General features: G+C 31.0%; 1 protein-coding gene across 1 annotated transcript; it reads left to right on the top strand.

Moving 5' to 3' along the window:
• The first annotated feature begins 6447 nt into the window (after positions 1-6447).
• Positions 6448-11163, top strand: LOC107482598 (DUF21 domain-containing protein At4g14240-like). Its single transcript, XM_016103122.3, has 13 exons — positions 6448-6709; positions 6808-6884; positions 7331-7414; positions 7511-7624; positions 8115-8198; positions 8319-8390; positions 8594-8661; positions 9381-9468; positions 9564-9637; positions 10108-10477; positions 10567-10613; positions 10693-10768; positions 10864-11163. Exons 1-13 carry the CDS (start codon positions 6466-6468, stop codon positions 10978-10980), a joined length of 1515 nt encoding a protein of 504 aa, XP_015958608.2. The 5' UTR covers positions 6448-6465; the 3' UTR covers positions 10981-11163.
• Positions 11164-21783: the final 10620 nt, after the last annotated feature.

Raw genomic sequence — 21783 nt, 5'->3', positions numbered from 1 at the left:
TGAATTAAAAGACAATTTATATATTAAAAAAATCAACGACAGATTAACCTAATTAATCGCTCAAATTAACTCACCCCACTATGCAAGGCTGACATAAATTGAAAGATGCTTGAATTGAGGGGGGAATCAAGGGGGAAAAAAGGTGAAGGAATTGAAGATCGAGAGGAAGATAACGTGTTTTTGGCCTACAGCTTTCATGTTCTTCAATTCCATGTCATTATTCATTACTAATTCCAAACTGTTATCCTCTTTCTCCAAAAAGTCTAGTCAATTACAACTCAAGAGAATCCAAATTCGGCATCAATCTAATCTAAAGATAAATCAATTAGATCTCTTAAGGGGATACATTCTATATGCATTTTCTAGCTATCAAACAAATTTTACACTTTCTTATTCTTCATAACATATATATATATAGAATACTCTCTCCTTTGTGGCACAGATTTAAATTCCAGCCACACATTAAAGAGGAGTTTGCAAAAGATTAGTATACCATGAATTTGTCCTCTTGTCCTTTGTGAATTGTGTGGTGATAACAAACTAACTTGAGTTGGTCGAGTAATCAACTTACTTCTTTGTTTAAATAAGTATCGAGAGTTTGAATCCTGTCTTGAATATGTAGCAATTTATTAACCAACAACAAATCTTTAAATAAGGCTCAGATTTGCAACAAATTTTTATCGAATTAGAGGATATCATGAATAACAAAAAAGAATTGTGATGACAATAATAATAATATATTTTTTTCTTTTTTTTTTAAAAAAAATTGATTGAGATATAGGATCCAAAAATGCCACATCTGTAACAGAATGATCATCGTGTGCAATATAAAAGTATAGTATACCCTTTGATGATATGATATATGAACTTGTATACATCATGATCTAGGTGATCAATGATCATCACATTGTGTATGCAAAAGAGAGGTCAATATTTTTATTCTATACTTTTATTTATTCACAGAAATTCTAATTATGTAATTTTATTAATTGTGTGACACCGTTGCTGTCTTGAGCCAACCCAACATATACTATTGGAAAGGAAAGTTCTACTGAAATTACACCATAAAACATTAAAAGAAGAAAGAGGGTGAGGAGATAAGATCTTAATAATTTAAGCTACTTAAATTTTGGCTTATATATATTGTGGTGACGTAATTTAAAAAAAAAAAAGAGCAAATTAAAAAGTCAATTCAGTTAAATAGATAAATGATTGGTCTAACTAATTACCGCCCGTACAATAAAAATTGAGTAATGCTTATTTTTATCAATATTTGATCAATTTTAAATATTAAAAATTAAATTTTATATTCTAAATTTTTGTTTTTAAATTATAATAGTATAAAGATAAAATATTAATCTAAAATATTAGTTAATATTAATAAAAAAATATTAGGCTAATAATATTTATGATAAAAATTTGATAATTAAATAATGAGAAAGTCTAGAGGACCAATACTTTTATTAAAATTCAGTCAATACTTAATCAGTCAAAGAAAAATAAATAGTCTTATATTATTGGATGAAATTTTACACTATTAAAAATACCAATAATAATTAATTAATGGCTATTAATCACAAAATTTATTGGTTTCCTAACATTTCTCATAATGAATATATATTAGTAAGGGGAAAAAATCCTAAAGGAAATCTATTTTTTAAGTTTAGTAGTCAAAATCTTTTGTATAAAGATGTCTTTCAAATACTTACTCTGATAGTAATAGCTTTTTGAAAAGTCACTCATATTTTATAAAGAAAATTAGACTATAATAAAAAATGTTTTAATCTTTTATAAAAATTTATTTATGTGTTTATTTAAAAATAAATAATATTAGAATTGAGATTTGATAGTCTAGTACAATCCTAAAAATTAGTTGATGAGAGGAATGATGTCCCATATTTATAATTTTTTTTAAAAATCTTATTCTCAAGGAATGTAAGAGTTATAACTTATAATACTTCTTATTCACACTCAAAAATTATCATTTAGAGTATAATAAACATTTGCAATGCAAGTAGAAGTCTAATAATATTGAATTGGACATGTTATCTAAATAATTTTTTATTAGTTTAATGTTAATCATAATTAATTATAGTAGGAGTACATAAGATTAGTTATACAATTTTTTTTGTAGTTTTCTATTTTTATTTATTTAAAATTTTTAAAATAAAAGAACTAATTTTTTACTCTCTCAACTTTCACTTGTTATCTAGATAATTTTTTTATTGTTCAATGATAATGACAATTAGTTATAGTAGGAGTACATAAAGAGTACATAAGGTTAGCCATAAAATAATTTTTTTTTAATTTTCGACAAACCAACAAAATTTATTAAAAAAGATAACTAACTAGCTAACAACAGTAAAATACCTCTATTCAACTTTCTATTTGAGAACTCTCTCGTTAGCTTCAACTAGTTTTTTCAGATAGATATGAACCTTTTTTCTTTAGCATAGTATAGTATACGTGTTCATTAATATTATGAAAATTGCCCCTTAAATGCATCGAATGGTATCAAAGACAAGTTATATGCAATTATTACGACAACAATCGTTTTTTACAAATACATCTTTGGTGTTTTTCAAGAAAATAATGATATATGCCATTATTAATGTAATTTGTCATTTTGACCAATAAAAAAATTATACAGCTACTTTTTTCGACGTAATACATGATGAGATGCTATAAGAAAAGAATTTATCTTAATTTTTAAATCTGTTTTTGAAGGTTTAAAGATAATTTACTTAAAGAAAGGAGTACCACAAGAATTTAAGTTCACATAATTCCATTAAAGTTAAAGTATGTGCGAAAAAAAAGTATATGCGAAAAAAAGTAAAAACTGAAAGATCAACTGTCGTATTAAAATTTATGAGCTATTTATCGCGAAATATGATATGTTGCTGCCAAGTATATAAATCGCGACTGATGTTTTTAAATTTTTAACAAACTCCACATTTCTTCATAAGCTAACATGGTCATTCGCACAACAATTCAACCTATAGGTATTGCAGATGCTGTGAGGCAATTTAAGGAGCAAAATATTTTAAATTTCTTAATTTTAACTGGTCACAAATTATATAGATATTACTTTTAAAAATACATAGATATTTGTTATCAAAGTTGGATAAGTGTAGTCACCAAAAAAAAAAGTTGGATAAGTGTAAAAAAATGTTTTATGACTAACCTTATGTACTCTTGATGTACTCTTACTACAATTAATTACCATTAACATTAAATGAATAAAAAATTTATCTAGATATTAGAATAGACGTTTATACCATATTAGTTGATAACACTTCTTCTAAAAATTTAAACCGAAAAAAGAGATACATGAATAATTATATATCTAATACATCTCCTTACTCAAATGCCTTTTTTTGGAATTAAATAAATTTTACACAGATCCTTTTTTTATATTAATTTTTTTTTAAATCAACAAATATTGAACTCTAAATTTTTAAGTCATAACAATTTTGATATTATAAAATTACATATGTCATATTTTTATTACAAATGAATTGCAATAGTTAAATTTAATTTATCATACACATAAATTGTATCAGCCAAATAGGGTTTATTTTGGAGCTGTTTTGAACATAATATATGCAACAATGTTTTAGAATTTTTTAAAACCTTATAAACTAACCTAGGTAAACTAATGTGATTTACTAAAAGCAAATAATACAAAAAAAAATGTTCATACATCTTATTATTAGCTGGTTGCCATGCTACTGTGATTTTTTTTATGTTTAGTATCAAGTTCTTGACCTAAACAGGGAGATAACAAAGTCAATAAAAACCATCAACTTTAAAACATAATACCCATTTTTTATGCCACCCTGATTTAATCTTTATGTATCTTGTAGAGAAGGTGGAATTGGAAGTGTACAAAAATCATATCTTTTTAATCCTTTTAATTAAGTTATAAGTCACTTATTATTTTAATTAATTTTACTTTCATATTTTGGCACATATTTAATAAAAAATAAATGAATAATATATATTAATGTCTATTGATGCGTAAATATTAATATTAATATAATATTTTTTTGAAGTATTTAATTTTAATACATTTAATCCAATCCAATCCAAATACGTAGAGTGACAATTAATAGGTAGCTTTGGAGATCTCTAGAATTACTTAAAGACCATGATGAATGTTAATTTGCAATTTTTTCTTGTGAGATTAGTACGTTTGACTAGTTTTGTGTGTTAGAATTGTATTTTTAGATGGTATATTGTATTTTTTTAAATATTATTTACATACTAAAATTAATTACTAAAATTAGTCAATAATTTAATTTATTTTTAATATATATTTTATATTTTAAATGTGTATTTTATTCTTGTGATTAATTTTAGTAATTGAGTTTAATGCACATCTAACATAATTATTTTTTTTCTTTTTCATGAAGAAAAAATTTAATACTTGTATCATCATCCATAAATAACCACTCATTTGTTTTTATTTTATAACATATTATAGAATTTTTATGTTTGAAATTATTGTAATATAGTCATTATCACATCTATCACATTATTATCATTTCACTTAAATTTCGTTGACAAATCAAATTATAATCATCCTAAAACGATCACTCTTGAGATGATAGCACTTGTTTGATCGGCGGTGCATAGATCATAATTGTCTCCAGTAATTGGACTCTCTTAACAACTCCCCTACCTTATAAACATCTAATCCAATAACTATGTATGTGTGTCCGTGTGTGGGAATGCTTTATTGACAAGAATATAATAAGGTCAAAAAATGGGGCAAGATATCTTCTTTCCAACCCGGGTTTGCGTGGATCATATATATCATCATGCCATTATTAATTAGTCATAAGCTATAGCATGCCTTTTTCTCCTAGGATTTAACTTCAAAGTAATCAAGTAGGAGTAGTAACTGTATATATACCTTAGCTTCCCACAATTTGTTCATTTTCCATCATCGGCACCCTTTCCTATTAAGTTTTCACATTATCTCATCATTGATGTATCCACAGTAATCAATTGACTTGACATATGAATTTTAGCTCACATTTTTATACTCTGCCATGCGTTTCATGTGGTGTTGTGTTTCTCCATATTTGAATGTGAATCCTCATTTTTTTTTGACATAGATGTTCCAGTCTAGTAAAATCTATAACACGTCAAAGTTCCACTTATTGTCACACTATTTCAAATTAGACTTGAAACTGAAAACAACAAAATTTTAAAAAAATTTCAAATCTACTTAATATATTAGTGTTCCAATCATTTTAACCATTAATTTTAATTAATATATTATATATTTTTTATAATTGAGATCAACAGTTAAAACTATTAGAATATCAGTATTTTATATATATTTAAAAATGTTCAAATATACGTGTAAGCATGGTTAAAAAAATTGTTGATGAATGACTATGAAGATATTACTATTCTTGCATATGGATATCCAGAGAAAAACTCGGCTCTTAAGAGTCGTATCGAACTATAGCCTTCAACACTAAACTTACAAGTTTTGGTGGTCCGAGCTTTTTGTCCGAAAGTGTATTACGTTTGTGGAGAAAACAAATAAAATGGGGTGAGTACCTGCAAAGGCACTCCAATGTTTAAATTAGTATTCGAAATCCAATGTATCTAGGGAAAATACTTTTACCTTCTTTATATAAGAAGAGGTGTTTTTACAGTTTCATTGATTATGATTATGCTATTAAAAGACAATTATATTGCATTCAGCCGTTATAATACTCGACTAGCTGTTTTGTTATAAATTGTGCCGTTAAGATAAGTTATGACTCATTAAATCGATTTGTAACGTGCGAATTATATCATTAAATTGTAATAGTCATATCATAATTCCAAATTTAGTCTAAGAATATTTTTAATGAAACAAGCTGAATAATTTGATGAGTAGAATAGTTACAGAACTCCTAATTCAACATACTTTATTAAAAATATTTGTGGGGATATTACTATTACAATCCTTACTATACATATTAGAAAGGATTCTATATTCCATTCTTGAGATTTGAACTTTAGTGCAGCTTGATGAGAGACAGACTTATGAGTTTGTGAGTGTGGTATTATTATGACCCAAAAACAAATTTGTTTTTTTTCCTACACAAATGGCCCAACAGGCCTAGAAGAAAGAAAAAGGGAAGAACAAAATCTGAAAGTAGCATCAAGAAAGTCGATTCCCAATAATTGGGCTCCGTGTTCCATGATGATATAAGACTTAACGGCCAGGATTCGTCAATGGCGAGATGGAAGGCCTCCGTGATCGTCCGTTTTGGTCCACGTCAACAAGTGGAATATCCATGCATCCTAACAAAAAACGTCCCTCGCCTCCTAAACGCGCCACGTGTCTAACGAGCGACGAGTCAGTTGCAACTGCAAACTGAAGTACGAACGAATGCTTATGAAGGAAGAAGAAAACTTTAAAGAACCAGAAAAAGAAACTGAAGAAGAAGAAGAAGAATGATGAATAATGTGGTGAACGCGTTGATGGTGACTCGGTTTCTGACTCGGAACCAACTCAGCGGCCACGAGGGAGGCATTCCGTTCGGATCGGTGTGGTGGTTCATTTACGCCGGACTCTCGTGCTTCTTCGTTCTCTTCGCCGGAATAATGTCCGGATTAACCCTAGGTCTCATGTCTCTCGGCCTCGTCGACCTCGAGATCCTTCAACGCAGTGGTTCTCCTACCGAGAAAAAGCAAGCAGGTTCATTTACTCGTTGCCTGCGTCGTTCAATTTCTCCGATTCCGAGATTTTCGAATACTCAATGTGATTTTTGCGTTTTTTTTTTCTTTTGTGTACAGCGACTATAATTCCCGTGGTTAAGAAACAACACCAGCTTCTGGTGACTCTGCTTCTGTGTAATGCAGCTGCCATGGAGGTAACTGAATTAATGCTCCTTCTTTTTCATGCTAGATTTTTCACTGGAATTTGGAATATTGACGTTGTTAGTTCAAGAATGTGGTGGTTTATTGGACAAAATCATTGAGGAGAGCTTATAGGTAGAACAGAACTGTAGAAGTGATTAAATAAGAAAAAAATAGAACACCATCATAATATAATATAATATTATAATGTGGATCAGACACATTATGGTTTATTATGTACTATGCTTATTTGAATCACTTGTTTAAAATGGTTTGATGATGGATGAATTGGAATTGCTTTGCATGTGGAATCTGCATTCTTTTGGATTTTGGAGTCATTGCTTACTGACCCGCATTCAAATATCTGAATGATATTTTTAATGCATACATACTTTACACTGATTGGTGGGGCATGCTTAACTTTTAAGCTTCCGTTGACTTTGAAAGTTGTAATCTGCAGGCGCTTCCGTTATACTTGGATAAGTTGTTCAATCAGTTTGTTGCCATCATTCTCTCTGTGACTTTTGTTCTGTTTTTTGGGGAGGTATGTCAATGTCAGCGATTTAGCTTCAACATTTTTGTCCAATGAATATTCTTTCTCCTTTTTTCTTCAAATCTTATTTTTTCCCTCTGATTTCAGGTCATTCCACAGGCAATTTGCAGTAGATATGGGCTTGCTGTAGGGTCCAACTTCGTATCTCTTGTGCGAATTTTAATGATAATATGTTACCCAATTGCTTATCCCATTGGAAAGGTGACTTATCATTCATAGGCTAAAGTACCAATTCTTTTGTGTTCAGAAGTGTTAAGCTCAATGATATATGCATTAACCTGTAAAATTAATTTTCATTGGATAATCATTTAGCCAGTATATTATAACTGAGAAAAGAACAAACAAGTAGAAATGAATAGAATATCATCTCAAAATATTTCTATATAAATTTTGATAGAAGTTTCATATAGATATATGATGTATTATGCTTAGTGTGCTAGCAAATGAGCACTATTTAATTCCTTTTCGATGAAGTCAAATTCACAAGTCTTGTGTTTTGTTGATCCTGTCCATGAAGACTGGAAATGTTTTATGCTGGTTGTCAACTGTTTAATACGAATCTCCTCTTAGATTGGCTTTGCAAAAGATTTGAGATAAAGCACAACATAGGCAGAGTTAACTTGCACAATGACAGAATTTATCTTAGTCATGCCTACAGATGATCCTTTTTCTCACTGATTTTTTTTCCCAGGTTCTAGATTTCCTGTTGGGACATAATGAGGCTTTATTTAGGCGGGCACAGTTAAAAGCTCTCGTCTCCATCCACAGCAAGGAGGTACAATTGCCTTAATGATGGAATCAGTCATACCAGCGTTGATGAAGTTATCCGAATGTACCGGTATTGTTAATCCTTCATCGTGTTTGATCCGTAAATGTTGGATTTTCTTGTTTTCAGGCTGGGAAAGGTGGTGATCTTTCGCATGACGAGACAACAATTATCAGTGGAGCTCTAGATTTAACTGAAAAGGTATGTTTGCAAATTGCAACTAAGCCTTACTTCAGTATACTCTTTCCTGTGCAGTAGAGTTTTCTTTTTCCCTGTATTCTGTTTCATTATCAAATATCATGTATGCTGTTGACTTGTGCAAGGAATATTTTCTTCACACTTTTTGCAGAAGGCTTCTAAATAACACTATTTTTCTTCTTCCTTATTCGTGTGTCTTCGAATAGACTGCTGAAGAGGCTATGACCCCTATCGAATCGACTTTTTCTTTAGATGTCAATTCAATATTGGATTGGTGAGTGTCTCAATGCGGCTTGAGTTATCTTCATCAGATTTATTGGTTTGGACATAAATTTTATTACTCTTAGTTATTCCCTTGCTAAGAGTCAGTTATATCATACATTAATCAATACTACAATGTAGAATTGCAACTATGATAATAATAATTGAGAGAGTGCAGAAACAGTGTGTGATTTTTTTTTTCAATTGCTTTCATTTTGTAAATCAAGGACACATCATTTTAGGGTCATGTCCATGTTTTTGAACATGAATGTGTGTCGAACCTTTTAAGATGCAATAGTAATGCACTTTTAAATTGTTTTTGGATAATGGATTTTCACTTTGAAGAGGAAATCAATAAATCATTCTTCATCTCCTCGGTAAGGGTCTTTTGGTTGCTGATATATTTTCCACTTCACTGATCACTAGAATGCGTGGAAATTCAAGGTATCTTGATTAAAAAAAAGGACTTTGCTAGGTAGACAATGGCTTTTGTGAACAATGTGAACAATAAGCTCTAAAATTGACCCAATAAAATAAAAACACACTACACCCCAAATTACCCACCTAAATCTTAATATTATGATTGTCTACCTATACTTTTTCTTTAAAAAAACTGACCTGACTTTACTTGAATATGGGACTTGGGAGTGTGGACTTAAAAATGTAAAGTTTATGTACTGGGGCATGCATTGTTTTATTCCTTGAAACGTATGTTAATGAACCTCAAATTAGGGAGGCAATGGGGAAAATTCTTGCTCGTGGGCACAGCCGGGTTCCTGTCTATTCTGGAAATCCAAAAAATATTATTGGACTACTGCTGGTGGGTGTTAAATCTTCATTCACATTCTGGCTTTGTTTTTAGTCTTCCAATTTTTAACTTTATCCTCTTTTCCTCACCTTCTCTTTTTGAATTAGGTTAAAAGTCTTCTAACTGTACGACCAGAAACAGAGACTCCTGTCAGTGCTGTTTCCATCCGGAGAATTCCACGGTATGTTTGTTGTCAATGATTAAACTGTCTTAAAGCATGAGCTGAAGGTGCATGAGTGATTTAATTACATTTAGCACAACCTTAATCCTTTGTGCTTCTTGAAGCATGGACAACGGCTAATTTTACCTATAGTGACGTAAAATCACTAATAAGTGACGTATGGCATATGAGTTCACTCATAGCAATTCACAATTCATGTGTGTACTGGTGTGCCATATGTATACTTCCCACATAATATATTTTACATGTGGCGTACTGCATATCACATACCTGTTTTATGCTGAATTTTTAGCTTATATTAACATTTTATTTAATTAAAAAATGGGGCTATAAAGCTGTAACTCCAAACCGCTTTGTTAGATACATAGTCTCTGTTACTATGTCACTAATAAGAGGATGCAATAAACGATTTTGACAACTTTAACATTTAACATTCCAATTTAATGTTAAACATGGGTTTATATGCACAGAGTTCCATCGGACATGCCTCTCTATGATATACTGAATGAGTTTCAAAAGGGCAGTAGTCACATGGCTGCTGTTGTTAGAGCTAAAGGAAAAGGAAATGCAAATGCACAAACAAATGATGGAGACAAAAATGAAGAAAGCCAAGACAATGGGGATTCGCAGTTGACTACGCCATTGCTACAGAGTGAAAAATCGAAGAGTGTTGTTGTTGACATTGACCAGCCCTCAGATGCTCTCAGTCCCAGAAGTAAGGAGCGAATTGCTTCGCAATCTAATGATATAATAAGAAATGGTTGTTTTTCAGAAAGTATTGAAGACGGTGAAGTGATTGGTATTATCACTCTAGAGGATGTGTTCGAAGAACTTCTGCAAGTAAATTATAGTCTTCGACATATTCTCCCATCTGCAGCAGTTGGATCATTTTCCTTCAAGACTGATTATAAGTTTTTCCAATGGTGCAGGAGGAGATTGTGGATGAGACAGATGAATATGTTGATGTTCATAAGAGGTATATATTGGAGAGTAAAGTTTTGAAACTAAGTTTGTAAAGGTGGATGAAACTGCTGCTTATGAACTTTATTTTGCAGAATACGTGTTGCTGCTGCTGCAGCTGCTTCCTCGATTGCACGAGCGCCATCAATCCGAAGGTTGGCTAAGGGAGTGGTAAGAGATCGCATGTTAAAGCAAATTTTGGAACATATAATCAATGTTTTCTGTATAATGTATATCTGGTTTTGACTTTTGATTTGATCGTCCAGGGAGGAACTAAACCGCAGTCTCCGAGGCGACATGAGGCGCTAACTGCAAGGAGATCTACATGGGACGATTCATTATATTCTTCTGGTTCGGTTCCCAGTGAACTTCTTCTCAGTTAGCCTACCGAGAAATAGTGACAATTTGATGAGCTTAGTTAGTATCACTTTTTTGGTTAACAATATTATGTTCATATTCTTTCTGGAAAGGCAATAAACACGTCTAGTGTTGTTATAGTGCAAGCTTATTGGGCTAATGCAGATGTATATCTGGCACCTCTGATTACATATAGCAGTTCAATTTTAACTGAGAAATCTTTAATCTTTGAAAAATGTTTGTATTTTTAACAAAAACTACCTTCACTTGTTAATAACCTTTGATTTACTCTTACGCAATAATGCAATAAAAGTATCATTTGGAAAGAAAATAAAAATATGAGTGGATTGGTTTGGTTTGTGTTTTTATTTTCTATTTTTATTTTTAATATATTTTGTTTTTACGAAGGAAAAAGTAAAAACAGTGTAAATAATAAAATCCTTCTATTTTCACCTCTTATTTTCACTCTTTCTTTCATAAAATCTAAAAAATAAAAAACACTGAAAATAAAAACAGAAAATGAAAATACAAACCAAATGCATCCTAGTATTTGTAAAAAAAGAGTTTAATTTTTATGCAGTGTGTAATTATATTTATTCTTTTGAATGACTATTCACGTAGTTAATATAAAAGGTAGTTATTTTTACTTATATGAATTGAATGCACATGTAAAATTATTTTACACTATCAGTGTATCAAAATTAAATTCTTATAAAAAAATAGAAAAACAGAGTTATTTATGTTTAAAAATAATTTATTTTTATTTTAGATTCTTCTACTTTCCTATTTATTTTAGTTGAAACAAAAGTACTATTTATTGGGAAAAATTATTTTGGTCCATCGAAAGAAAAACACTTATTGTGCATTCTAAAGCAAAATTTGTGCATATAACATAAAATAATATAATTAAAAAAAATCAAAGTATTCCATAAAATATTTATTATGGTATATCCGATAGATATAATGATCAGATAGGAGATGAGTATCTAAAATATTAGTGCTAGGTATATTTTACGCTTTATGTATAAAAGTTTCTTTTTTTTAATGGAGAAAAAGGAAAGGGAAAAAATATATACTATATATTTTTTTGGAGTAAGGAAATTTGTTTTTTTATATAATAAAAAGGACTACCTGCATATTTCTCTATAGATATTGATCAAAAGTTTTCTCGTTGAATAAAAAGAAAGCTTACCATATCAAAAGTTGGCCAAAAAAGCTAAGGAAGAAAGAAATAAAAAAAGGAAAAAAAAATCAGAGGAAAACAAACAAAGAAAGCAAAATAATTAACATGCAGGAGAAACCAAAAGAGATGTAAAAAGGAAAAAGCTAATAAACTTTTTATGGAAAAATATCAGATAACACATAGCCATGCATAAACTCAAAATTGATTCCATATTAAATATGAATTATGATCTTACCTTTTCTTCATAATTGCTTCTCTCCCACCTCAGAATAATCACTGTGCAAGTGTGCATCTATCTCCAAATGATATGTCTTAGTTTCTGCTCCAGCAAGTGAAGCCTTCCAAATGGTTGTGGAGAAAGTGTGAAACTTCCTTCCTAGTGAGTGGATGATGATGAATGACACTGATGGCTTCTCCTAGTAAAATTTATAGATGCCTTATCCGTCTCTTTCTCATATTGTCCCCCCCTCCCCTGAAAAGGACTTAGATTGCTATAAAACTCATCATATCCTAATTAATTGGAATGGCCAACCCTGTCTCTCTAAATATCTCCCTATATTTTATTGTCTCTATGACTATATATGTAGTACATGTCCATTTTGTGCCTCAACTTCAGCATGCCAATTCTGTGTCTCACTCAGATAGATAAAGATATCATACACATGGTACAACCAGGATTTTGCTTCAGACATAGGATCTGTGTTTGCTTTCTTGTTTTTAATTTCTGTTTTTTCTTTTTTTTTACAAAATTACAAGAAAAAATCCTGAAAGCAAAAGATGAAAACATAAAAAAAAAGGTCAATTTTATCTTCACGTCAAATTTTTAAATTAAAGAAATTTTATCTTTTTAATTAATAAATTTGATATCTGGTCAATTTTAGTTATTGAAAATAGAAAATAAATTAACATTTTTACTAAATAGTAACGACTTTCACTCGATATAATGTTATGATAGTCAATTGAATAGCAAATGATCCAACATGACATATCTTAAAGAAAATTAAAAGCTACATTTGAGTTTTTAATTATACACTTAAGAAAGAGATTAACACTAGTTTATACTAAGATGAGTATTTCAAATACATTTGGGATATATGAATGAAACAGAGCACTAGTAAGGAACTATGATCAACACAGATGTTTGACCATATTATTTTACCTTAGGTATATATCTTTTGGAGACAACAAAAAACAACAAAAAAAACACAGAAACAGATTTGTTCTGAGGGTAGGGGTGATTCCAAATATATACGTTAATACACATTCTCATTGTATATGAATGCTAGTATACAAGAGTTCATAAAAAAAGAAAAGGGGTAATCACATATCACATATATATAACCCCTAAAAGCTGATTTAACAAAGCCAAAAGTTAAAGTAAGTGCTTCTGCGTAAGAATTTTCATTGTTAGAAATAAGAAATTAAACTGGAGGAAGAATTTGTATATTATTGAGAGTAATCAAGTTGTCTATTCAAGTTGTTTGGAATGATACAATATAAAAAGGTATTTATAGGGGGCTAAGAGAATCGTAATAATAAAAACGTAATATTCTATAATAAATATTCAAATATAATAAATAATTTTAATTATATTCTAACACTCATCATGCCAATTAATAAGCATACAGATACACATCTTCATTATATAAAGCTTCCCCCTTTGTTGCCTTACAATTCTCCTACACTTCTCAATCCTTCTTCTACCAAACTTTCCCATTATGTACTATGAGTCTCCAATTGGAAGTATGCAAAAGCATGTAGTGTTTTAGTGCCTTCAAACTCACTTCACAAGCATCACAATTTATTGAAGGGGAAAAAATCTATGTGGCATGAGTAAACATATACATCAAGACTTTGCAATTGCCCTTATCCAATATAAAGGCTCCACTTGTACAATGTACATATATTCCAAGCCAATGCACGTGCTCTCTCTTTATCTCTTTTCAAATCCAGTTTCAAAACATTTTAGCTTTTAGCTTGGAAATAGTCAAATTCTTAATAACAGGTTTATAGTACTAAATACTAATTATATGCCCCCAAAAAAGTGGGTCTTATCTAAAACAGTGACATCATTATCCCTTCAAACCTATGGGGCCTCTCTTAACTTTGCTTCATTGAAGCAATTCAAGTGAGAGACACACAACTCAAGGCTTGTTTTTTACACAAACTTTGTGAAACTTCACGTGAGATGCACATTGGAAGCATGTGACTCATGAGTTTGTCAAAAATTAATGTCTCACTGTTAAGGGGAAGATTTGCCAAGCAAACGCTCCCATATCTTATCTTTAAAGCATAAGATAAGATCGTAAGTACATTCAAAACTAATCTTGTGGGCCTTTTGGTAATTGTCCATCACTCCATCAATCTAATTGAATAACAATGTTGAATTTGAGCCACTTAGAGAGGCTTAGATGCATTGATACACCAATGGGGTTGACACAAATGGAGGCTAATTTGTGGAAGATTGTGAATTAAGGAGTCTTTGGGGGACATGTTACTTCAATGGGGTTGGAATTTTGTGATGAAATGAGAGAAAAGAAAGGTCCCAGGCTGGAAGGAAACCCTATTATTTGTGTTGCTTATTAGCTTGGGTTGATTGAGTGCAATAATGGGAAGAGTTAGATGGATGAATGAATGTACATCATTGTTGTTTTTCTTTTATGATGTGACTAACTGAGATTACAACAACAGCAGTGTTTTTGGACATTCTTTATAGAGACAGATAATGTAAATGAGTTTTGTGTGTCCCATAAAAGTCATCCATATTATTGTAATAATTCATCCGTTATCGTAATTTAAGTTGACGTGTCATTTGAATAAAATATTCGTTTCAATAAATGAATAATAGATAAATAATAAATATATCGATACATGTAATGATAACTTTAAACTATAATAAAAATTCACATATAGTTATTTTTATTGACATAAAATTAATAGTTAAAAAACGTTAAATAATTTAACAGATTTTAATGAATTATTATTTAATAATTTTTTATTATCAACTTTATATAAAATACTAATAATATTTAGAGTTAAACTTCAGAGTAGTCTCTGAACTTGCACTCGACTCTCAAAGTGGTCCTTAAGTTTGCACTGGCCTCAATATTATCCCCGAATTTAACACAAGTGTTTCACGGTCGTCCCTGAAGCATTTTCCGGGGAATATTCCTTAACGGCGCGCTGACGTATATGGAGAGGCGCCACGTTGGATATCTGACGTGGCTGTTATCACTTTTAAATTCAATTTAGTTCCTGAATTATTTTATAACCCTAATCCCCAATTTATTATCAAAAACCACTCTCTTTCTTCTTCTCTGCTCTCCTTCGTCTTCTCTGACATTGTTGAACGTGATTTGAGTGGGTCATGATGGGTGGAGACAGCAAATTGAGGTTATTATGAAGGCTCGAATTTTGGAAGTTATGATGCTCATGATGTATATTATGATGAGTTAGATGGGACAAATTCTTTGTATTCTGAAGAAATGAAGACACCCCTAACTCAGAGGATGATGACTCATTTCCTGTTTTCAAAGAAAAAACAAGGTTCGAGAAACTCCAATTAGAGGTAGGGATGAAATTCAACACGAAGATGGATTTTAAGGAGGCTGTGAGGGAGTATTGCATTTAGGAAGATAGAAGAGTTAGATTCAAGAAAAATGATAATGTACGATGCAGGGCTTTATGTAGGGGTGAGGAATGTTCATGGGTTATCTATATCTCTAAGGATAGTGAGATTTTTACTGGCAAGTTAAAACCTTCAATGATGATCATACCTACCCAAGGGAGACAAAAAATAAACTAGTTAACAGAGGGTGATTAGCAAACAAGTTGGTGAAGAAGCTTAGAAAATTTTTAAATCTGAAGCACTTTGAACCTTTAACATACTTCAAAAGCAAATGTGACTTGGACCTGGACAAATCTTCACTGAAAAGAGCATTTGGAGATGCAAGACACATTGTGTATGGTGATGCAGCTGCATAATATGGGATGGTGAGAGACTATGGTAAGACTCTCCTGAAATCCAACCCTAGTTCTACTGTGCGCATCACAACAATTTCTCATCCCAATCCCACAGAAGAGCCCACTTTTGACAAGATATATATTTGTCTGGATGGGTACAAGAATGGGTTTAGGGCGGGATGCAGACCTCTAATAGGGCTTAATGGAGCATTCTAGAAAATCAGATTTGGTGGACAAATCTTGGCAGCCATTTACGTCATTGCATATGACATTATATCATTTGATGTCACTTATATATGTGTAGGGACTATTTTTATGTCACTTATGTAAGGTGAGGGACCATTTCGGGTCCCGATATTGTAAGTTATTACTTTCAGTGGTTAATCACAGCTGTGCAGGAGGTCTTTATTGATGTCCACCACAGATTTTGTGTATAGCACTTGCGGAGAAATTTCAATAAGCAGTGGAAAGACAATGAACTTAGAGGATTACTGTGGGAGTGTGTAAGATCTACTACTCAAGAGAGATTCATTGAGGGAATGATGAAAATTCAGAGAGATAAAAAGGAAGCATGAGAGTACCTTTCCAAATGACGAAGAAATGCATGGAGTCGGGCCTTCTTCCCCTCCCAACCAAAATGTGACAACATATGTAATAATGCTTGCAAAGTATTCAATGCCAGAATCAAGAAAGTAAGAGTCAAACCAATTATCACACCACCAGGTACTTCAACTATTACTCCATCCATCATGACCCACTCAAATCACGTTCAACAATGGCAGCTCAACAATGGCAGAGAAGACGAAAGAGAGCATAGAAGAAGAAAGAGAGCGGTTTTGATAATAAATTGGGGATTAGGGTTATAAAATAATTCAGGGACTAAATTGAGTTAAAAAATGATAACAGCCACGTCAGATATCCAACGTGGCGCCTCTCCATACACGTCAGCGCGCCGTTAAGGAATATTCCCCGAAAAATGCTTCAGGGACGACCGTGAAACACTTGTGTTAAATTCAGGGATAATATTGAGGCCAGTGCAAGTTTAAGGACCACTTTGAGGATCGAGTGCAAGTTCAGTGACCACTTTGAGGTTTAACTCTAATATTTATGATATCCTTTTTCAAGTAAATGATGTAATTTTAAAGCTCATTTTTTTAGATATGCAAAGTCTGTGTGTGTTGTGCATAGTTATGAAAAATGGAAGTGCTAGACATGAATGTAAGGCGACTTTTTTCGAACCATGGGATGAAGAAATCAGACTGATTTCTTTGTTAAAAAATTAGGCCCACAAATTGAACGATTCGATTTGTGCGAGAGAAAAAATTTTGAATTTTATGCTATGTTTGTCTGAGAGAAAATTTGAAGGAAAGAAAAGAGAGGAAAGAAAAATGGGAAAGAAAATGATTATTTTCCATTGTTTGGTTGAGGAAGAAAATTAGAGTGGAAAGAAAATAGATGAAAAAAAATTGGTGGGGTCCACCAATTTTTTTTCTCTCCGACATTGGAAAGAAAATGGAGAGAAAACTAATGTTTCTCTCTCTACTTCCAATACTACCCCTTCACTTTTTTAATATATATTATAATATAGGGGTAAAAATTATCTTTTTATAACATTTCTTTCCTCCTTATTTTCCTTCCATCCAAACACATCTAAAAAAAAAATTCACTCAATTTCTTTCCTTTCATTTCTATTTCCTTTTTCCCTATTTCTTTCCTTCCAACCAAATATAACCTTAGTGTATTCAATCGAACCGTCCAGTTTCATATAGATTTAATTTTTTTTATTTCGAAAAAATCAAATCGAACTATCTGATTTGATTATTATATATTTTATTTAAATCAATCAAATCATTGGGTCCGATTTGTTATATATACGAGTTACTAGATCTCTTCTCTTTTTTCTTTTTCTTCTTCTTTTTCCGTAAGCTCCTCCACCCAGATCTATCTCTATCATTTTGTACGAGGTAAAAAAAATTGACAGTAAAGTTCATATTAATGTGAGTGAGAAAAATGGATGATAGAATCCTATTAAAAGTATATTATTTTGGTCAAATTTTGTTACAAACATTTGAAGAAATAAAATTTATTTGTAAAAATGTTATTCCATTCACAATCTCATTCGAAGAACTAAAAGGTGTGATTTGTGAAAAGATAGATTCTAAAAGGTCAAGAAAAATATCATATATTTTATACAGGTATCATATACGTATCGTTCAATTTCAAATCAAATATATAACTGATGAAGCGAGCATGCAAGAGATGTTTTCAATATACATTGAAAGTCGTGCTCAGATATCGTTCATTGAGTTGTATATTGAGTTCGAACAATTTGAAGCGGACCAAAATATTAAATGGGAAGATTACAACAGTAACAATGAGGAAGAGTTTGAAAGCAATTACAAAGTTGTTGGTCCAAACGGTAACGAATATCAAGGTAACGGCACTATAGAAGCAAATGTGACAGACGTAGCAAACGCAAACGAACATCCATTTGGGGAGCCATCTTTTATGCGAATTTTAGATTTGGAAGCCATACATACTCCGAAATTCTCAGAATATATGAATGCAGTTATGTAATTGCCTATATTTATACGAAGGAATAGATTTTTGTAATAATTTATATTAATCGACGAACCAAATAATTACGTGACTTCTAAAAATATACTTAATTAGCATTTATTTATGTGTTTATTTAGTTAAATTTAAGATAATAATCTTTTTAGTTAGCTATTGATTTAGTTAAATATTAATTAATATTTATTAATTAGTATTTATTTATGTGTTTATATTTTTATTTTGTTAAAATTGAAATAATAACATAATGTAAATTTTTTTTATATTAGTATTAAAATAATAAATATTAATATTAAAATAAATATTAATATTGTGAACATTGCTTCGACATATGAATATTTATTTATGTTAATCTTGATTTTTTAATAATATTAACTAATTTATTAGACTAATGCTAAATCTACCATAGGTTTAGTTAATTTAGTAATTAGTATGCATGTATAAATATAACTAACCTATTAATTATTTAATTATCATTATTAAAAAAATTTAAAATTTAACTACACAAAACATATTAATTAAGTATCTAACAATAATCATTAATTATTGAAAATACCAAAAAACAAAATTGACTTTACTAAATCTAGTTTATTAAACTCCAAGAATAATACTTATTTAACTAATAAATAAATCTAATTCTTATTTAACTAATAATGTTTTACTTTATTAAAACCTCAACTACAATAATAATATATTTACGTCAATTAAATATCTAACAATAAATAAATAATTATTATTGGAGCAAAAATATATTATATTTTACAAAACCTAATTATTAGTCATAATTTCTAAAATTATTACAAAAAAATATACAACAATTAACGTAACTCTAAAGTTAATTAATAATAATTTCTAAAATTATTACAAAAAATTCTAAACATATATTTTTTACTAATCTATCATATTAGTCTAATTCAAACATTATCATTGATTAAAATGTTCACTAACTAAATCTAAACATATATATTTCTAAGGAATAAGTATTATTTTAGTTCCTAATATTAAGGGTCAGAATCGAATTCGTCTTCAATGTATTTTTTTATTTAGAATCATCCTTAACATTTTTCTTCGTATTAAAATCGTCTTTTTAATAATTTTTTTATTTTATTACTAAATTATCCCTGTCCTAATAAAAAATTATAAAATTAAAAAAAAAGAAAAGCACACGAGGGGGAGGGGAGAAAGGAAAGGAGAAAGGACGCGGGGGAGGAAAAGGGAAAAGGAAGAAAGGGAAGGGAGGTGCCCCAGCATCCCAGTGCCGTTGTCGTGAATTCCAATGCCGTCGCCGCCACCTTTGGGTCCTTCGCCATCGAAAACGAGCCAGCGAGAGAGGAGATCCAAGAAAGAGAGAGAGAGAGAGAGCGCCGCTGGAGGAGAGGAGGCCACTGCCATAGCCGCCACCCTCGCGATACCTGCATCGTCGCCGGTTTGCCCACGAGCTACCACCAGAACCGTGAACAGAGGAAGACGTCGCCGCTATTCATGTATGCTTCTGCCGCCGTGGAGTGCATCACCGGGAAGGGGAGCCCTACGCGAGGAAGGCGGCACGTGAAGGAGAGAGAGAAGGATCCGAGACTGAGCTGGGTTCCTACCACCGTCGATCTGCCCAGTCGCCGTCGCACGAGTCTGGTCGCTGCTACCATTTGAGATGGATGCCGGGGCTGTCGGGGTTGCCGGATGCATCTGCTTCTTCTTCTACGTCTGCTTTGCTTCTATTTCTGATTCTGCTTCCGATTCTGATTTTGATTTGTTATTTTTCTTATTGATTTTGTTGTTGAATTTGATGTTGTTTCTGAATTTGAATAATGTGTTATTGTTGGTGTTTTTGAATCTGATTATTAGTATTTAATGGGAGTAAGGAAGATGGTGATGGAGTAAGGGAGGTGGTGGTGGTGGTAGAGGTGCTGGTGGTGGTGGAGGGTATTTTTGTCCGTAAAAAATTGAAAAGACGATTTTAATACGAAATAAAACGTTAAGGACGATTCTAAATAAAAAATCACTTTGGAGACGGTTTTGATTCTAACCCTAAACGTATGGGACCAAAACAATACTTATTCCTATTTCTAACTATTATTTAAACATATATTCCTAAATTTCTAACAATAATAATAATTCTGTAACATATATCATTTAAACATATATTTTTAAATTGTTAACAATAATAATAATTCTAAAATATAAAAAATTTTAAAAAACAAACTTACATACTCAGACATAGATAAGTGATAATATAAAGTTTAGGACGATCAACATTTTTACATTTTTGTTTCTTTGGTATTGTATTTTTTTTAGCTGAAGAAGAAGAAATTAAAGTGGTAAAAAAGAAGAAGAAAAAAAATGGTGACTAGGTAGGTAAAGAAAACACATCACGAGAAAAAGTAGATTCAGAAAAAGAAACATATTAGTATAAGGGACACCGTTGTAGAAAACAACATACGTGCAATATGTGATTATAAAGACATAAATCAGACAGTCCGATTTATACCTCTTAAATCAGACCGTTCAATTACCTAATCTTAAATCGGACCGTTCAATTTCTTTAATCTTGACACCAAATCTACATAAAATATACATGTATTTTATAATGCGTTTTGCATTATTTCCCTCTCTATATCAAAATTAAAAAGGGTAATTTTGAGCATGACTTAGTTGCATTTATTAAAAAGACAAATTAAAAGATTAGTATGTATTATCCAAATATATATCCTCAGGTATAAGTCTGACAAGCATGTGGGACTGGAAAGTGCATGTTGATGGCAGAGGAATTAAGAAGATAGGTGCAGTGTACTTTCAAATGATTCACCATAAATAGTCACGTGAAGATGCTGCTCCTAGCCTTTAGGAACATCATCAAGATAATGATAAATTGTTAATGATAAGGATACTTTAGGATGTTACTAACTCAGGTTTGGGGCTCCACTAACATAAAAGTATACGGCTATCAAGTGAAAGAAATTGATTTTTCATTCATTCATTTCTTGGTTCATGTTAGACCATGTTTGGGAACACCCTAAAAAAAATAGAATATATACCTTTTAGGAAAAAAAAAACATTTTAATAAAAAATAATCAGAACTAATAATTTTAAATTAAATATAACTTATAACTGA

The sequence above is a fragment of the Arachis duranensis genome, chromosome 4 (assembly GCF_000817695.3).
Source record: "Arachis duranensis cultivar V14167 chromosome 4, aradu.V14167.gnm2.J7QH, whole genome shotgun sequence".
In the NCBI taxonomy this organism is placed as follows: domain Eukaryota; kingdom Viridiplantae; phylum Streptophyta; class Magnoliopsida; order Fabales; family Fabaceae; genus Arachis; species Arachis duranensis.
The sequence above is the reverse complement of the archived record's forward strand: the minus strand, read 5'-3'. Positions and strand labels throughout refer to the sequence as shown.

Excerpts from the sequence above, each read along its gene's own strand:
- LOC107482598 (XM_016103122.3), top strand. The coding sequence starts at position 6,466 with ATGATGAATAATGTGGTGAACGCGTTGATGGTGACTCGGTTTCTGACT. Across the intron at positions 6,885-7,330 it reads GTAATGCAGCTGCCATGGAG|GCGCTTCCGTTATACTTGGA; the intron begins GTAACTGAATTA and ends TGTAATCTGCAG. Across the intron at positions 8,391-8,593 it reads CTCTAGATTTAACTGAAAAG|ACTGCTGAAGAGGCTATGAC; the intron begins GTATGTTTGCAA and ends GTCTTCGAATAG.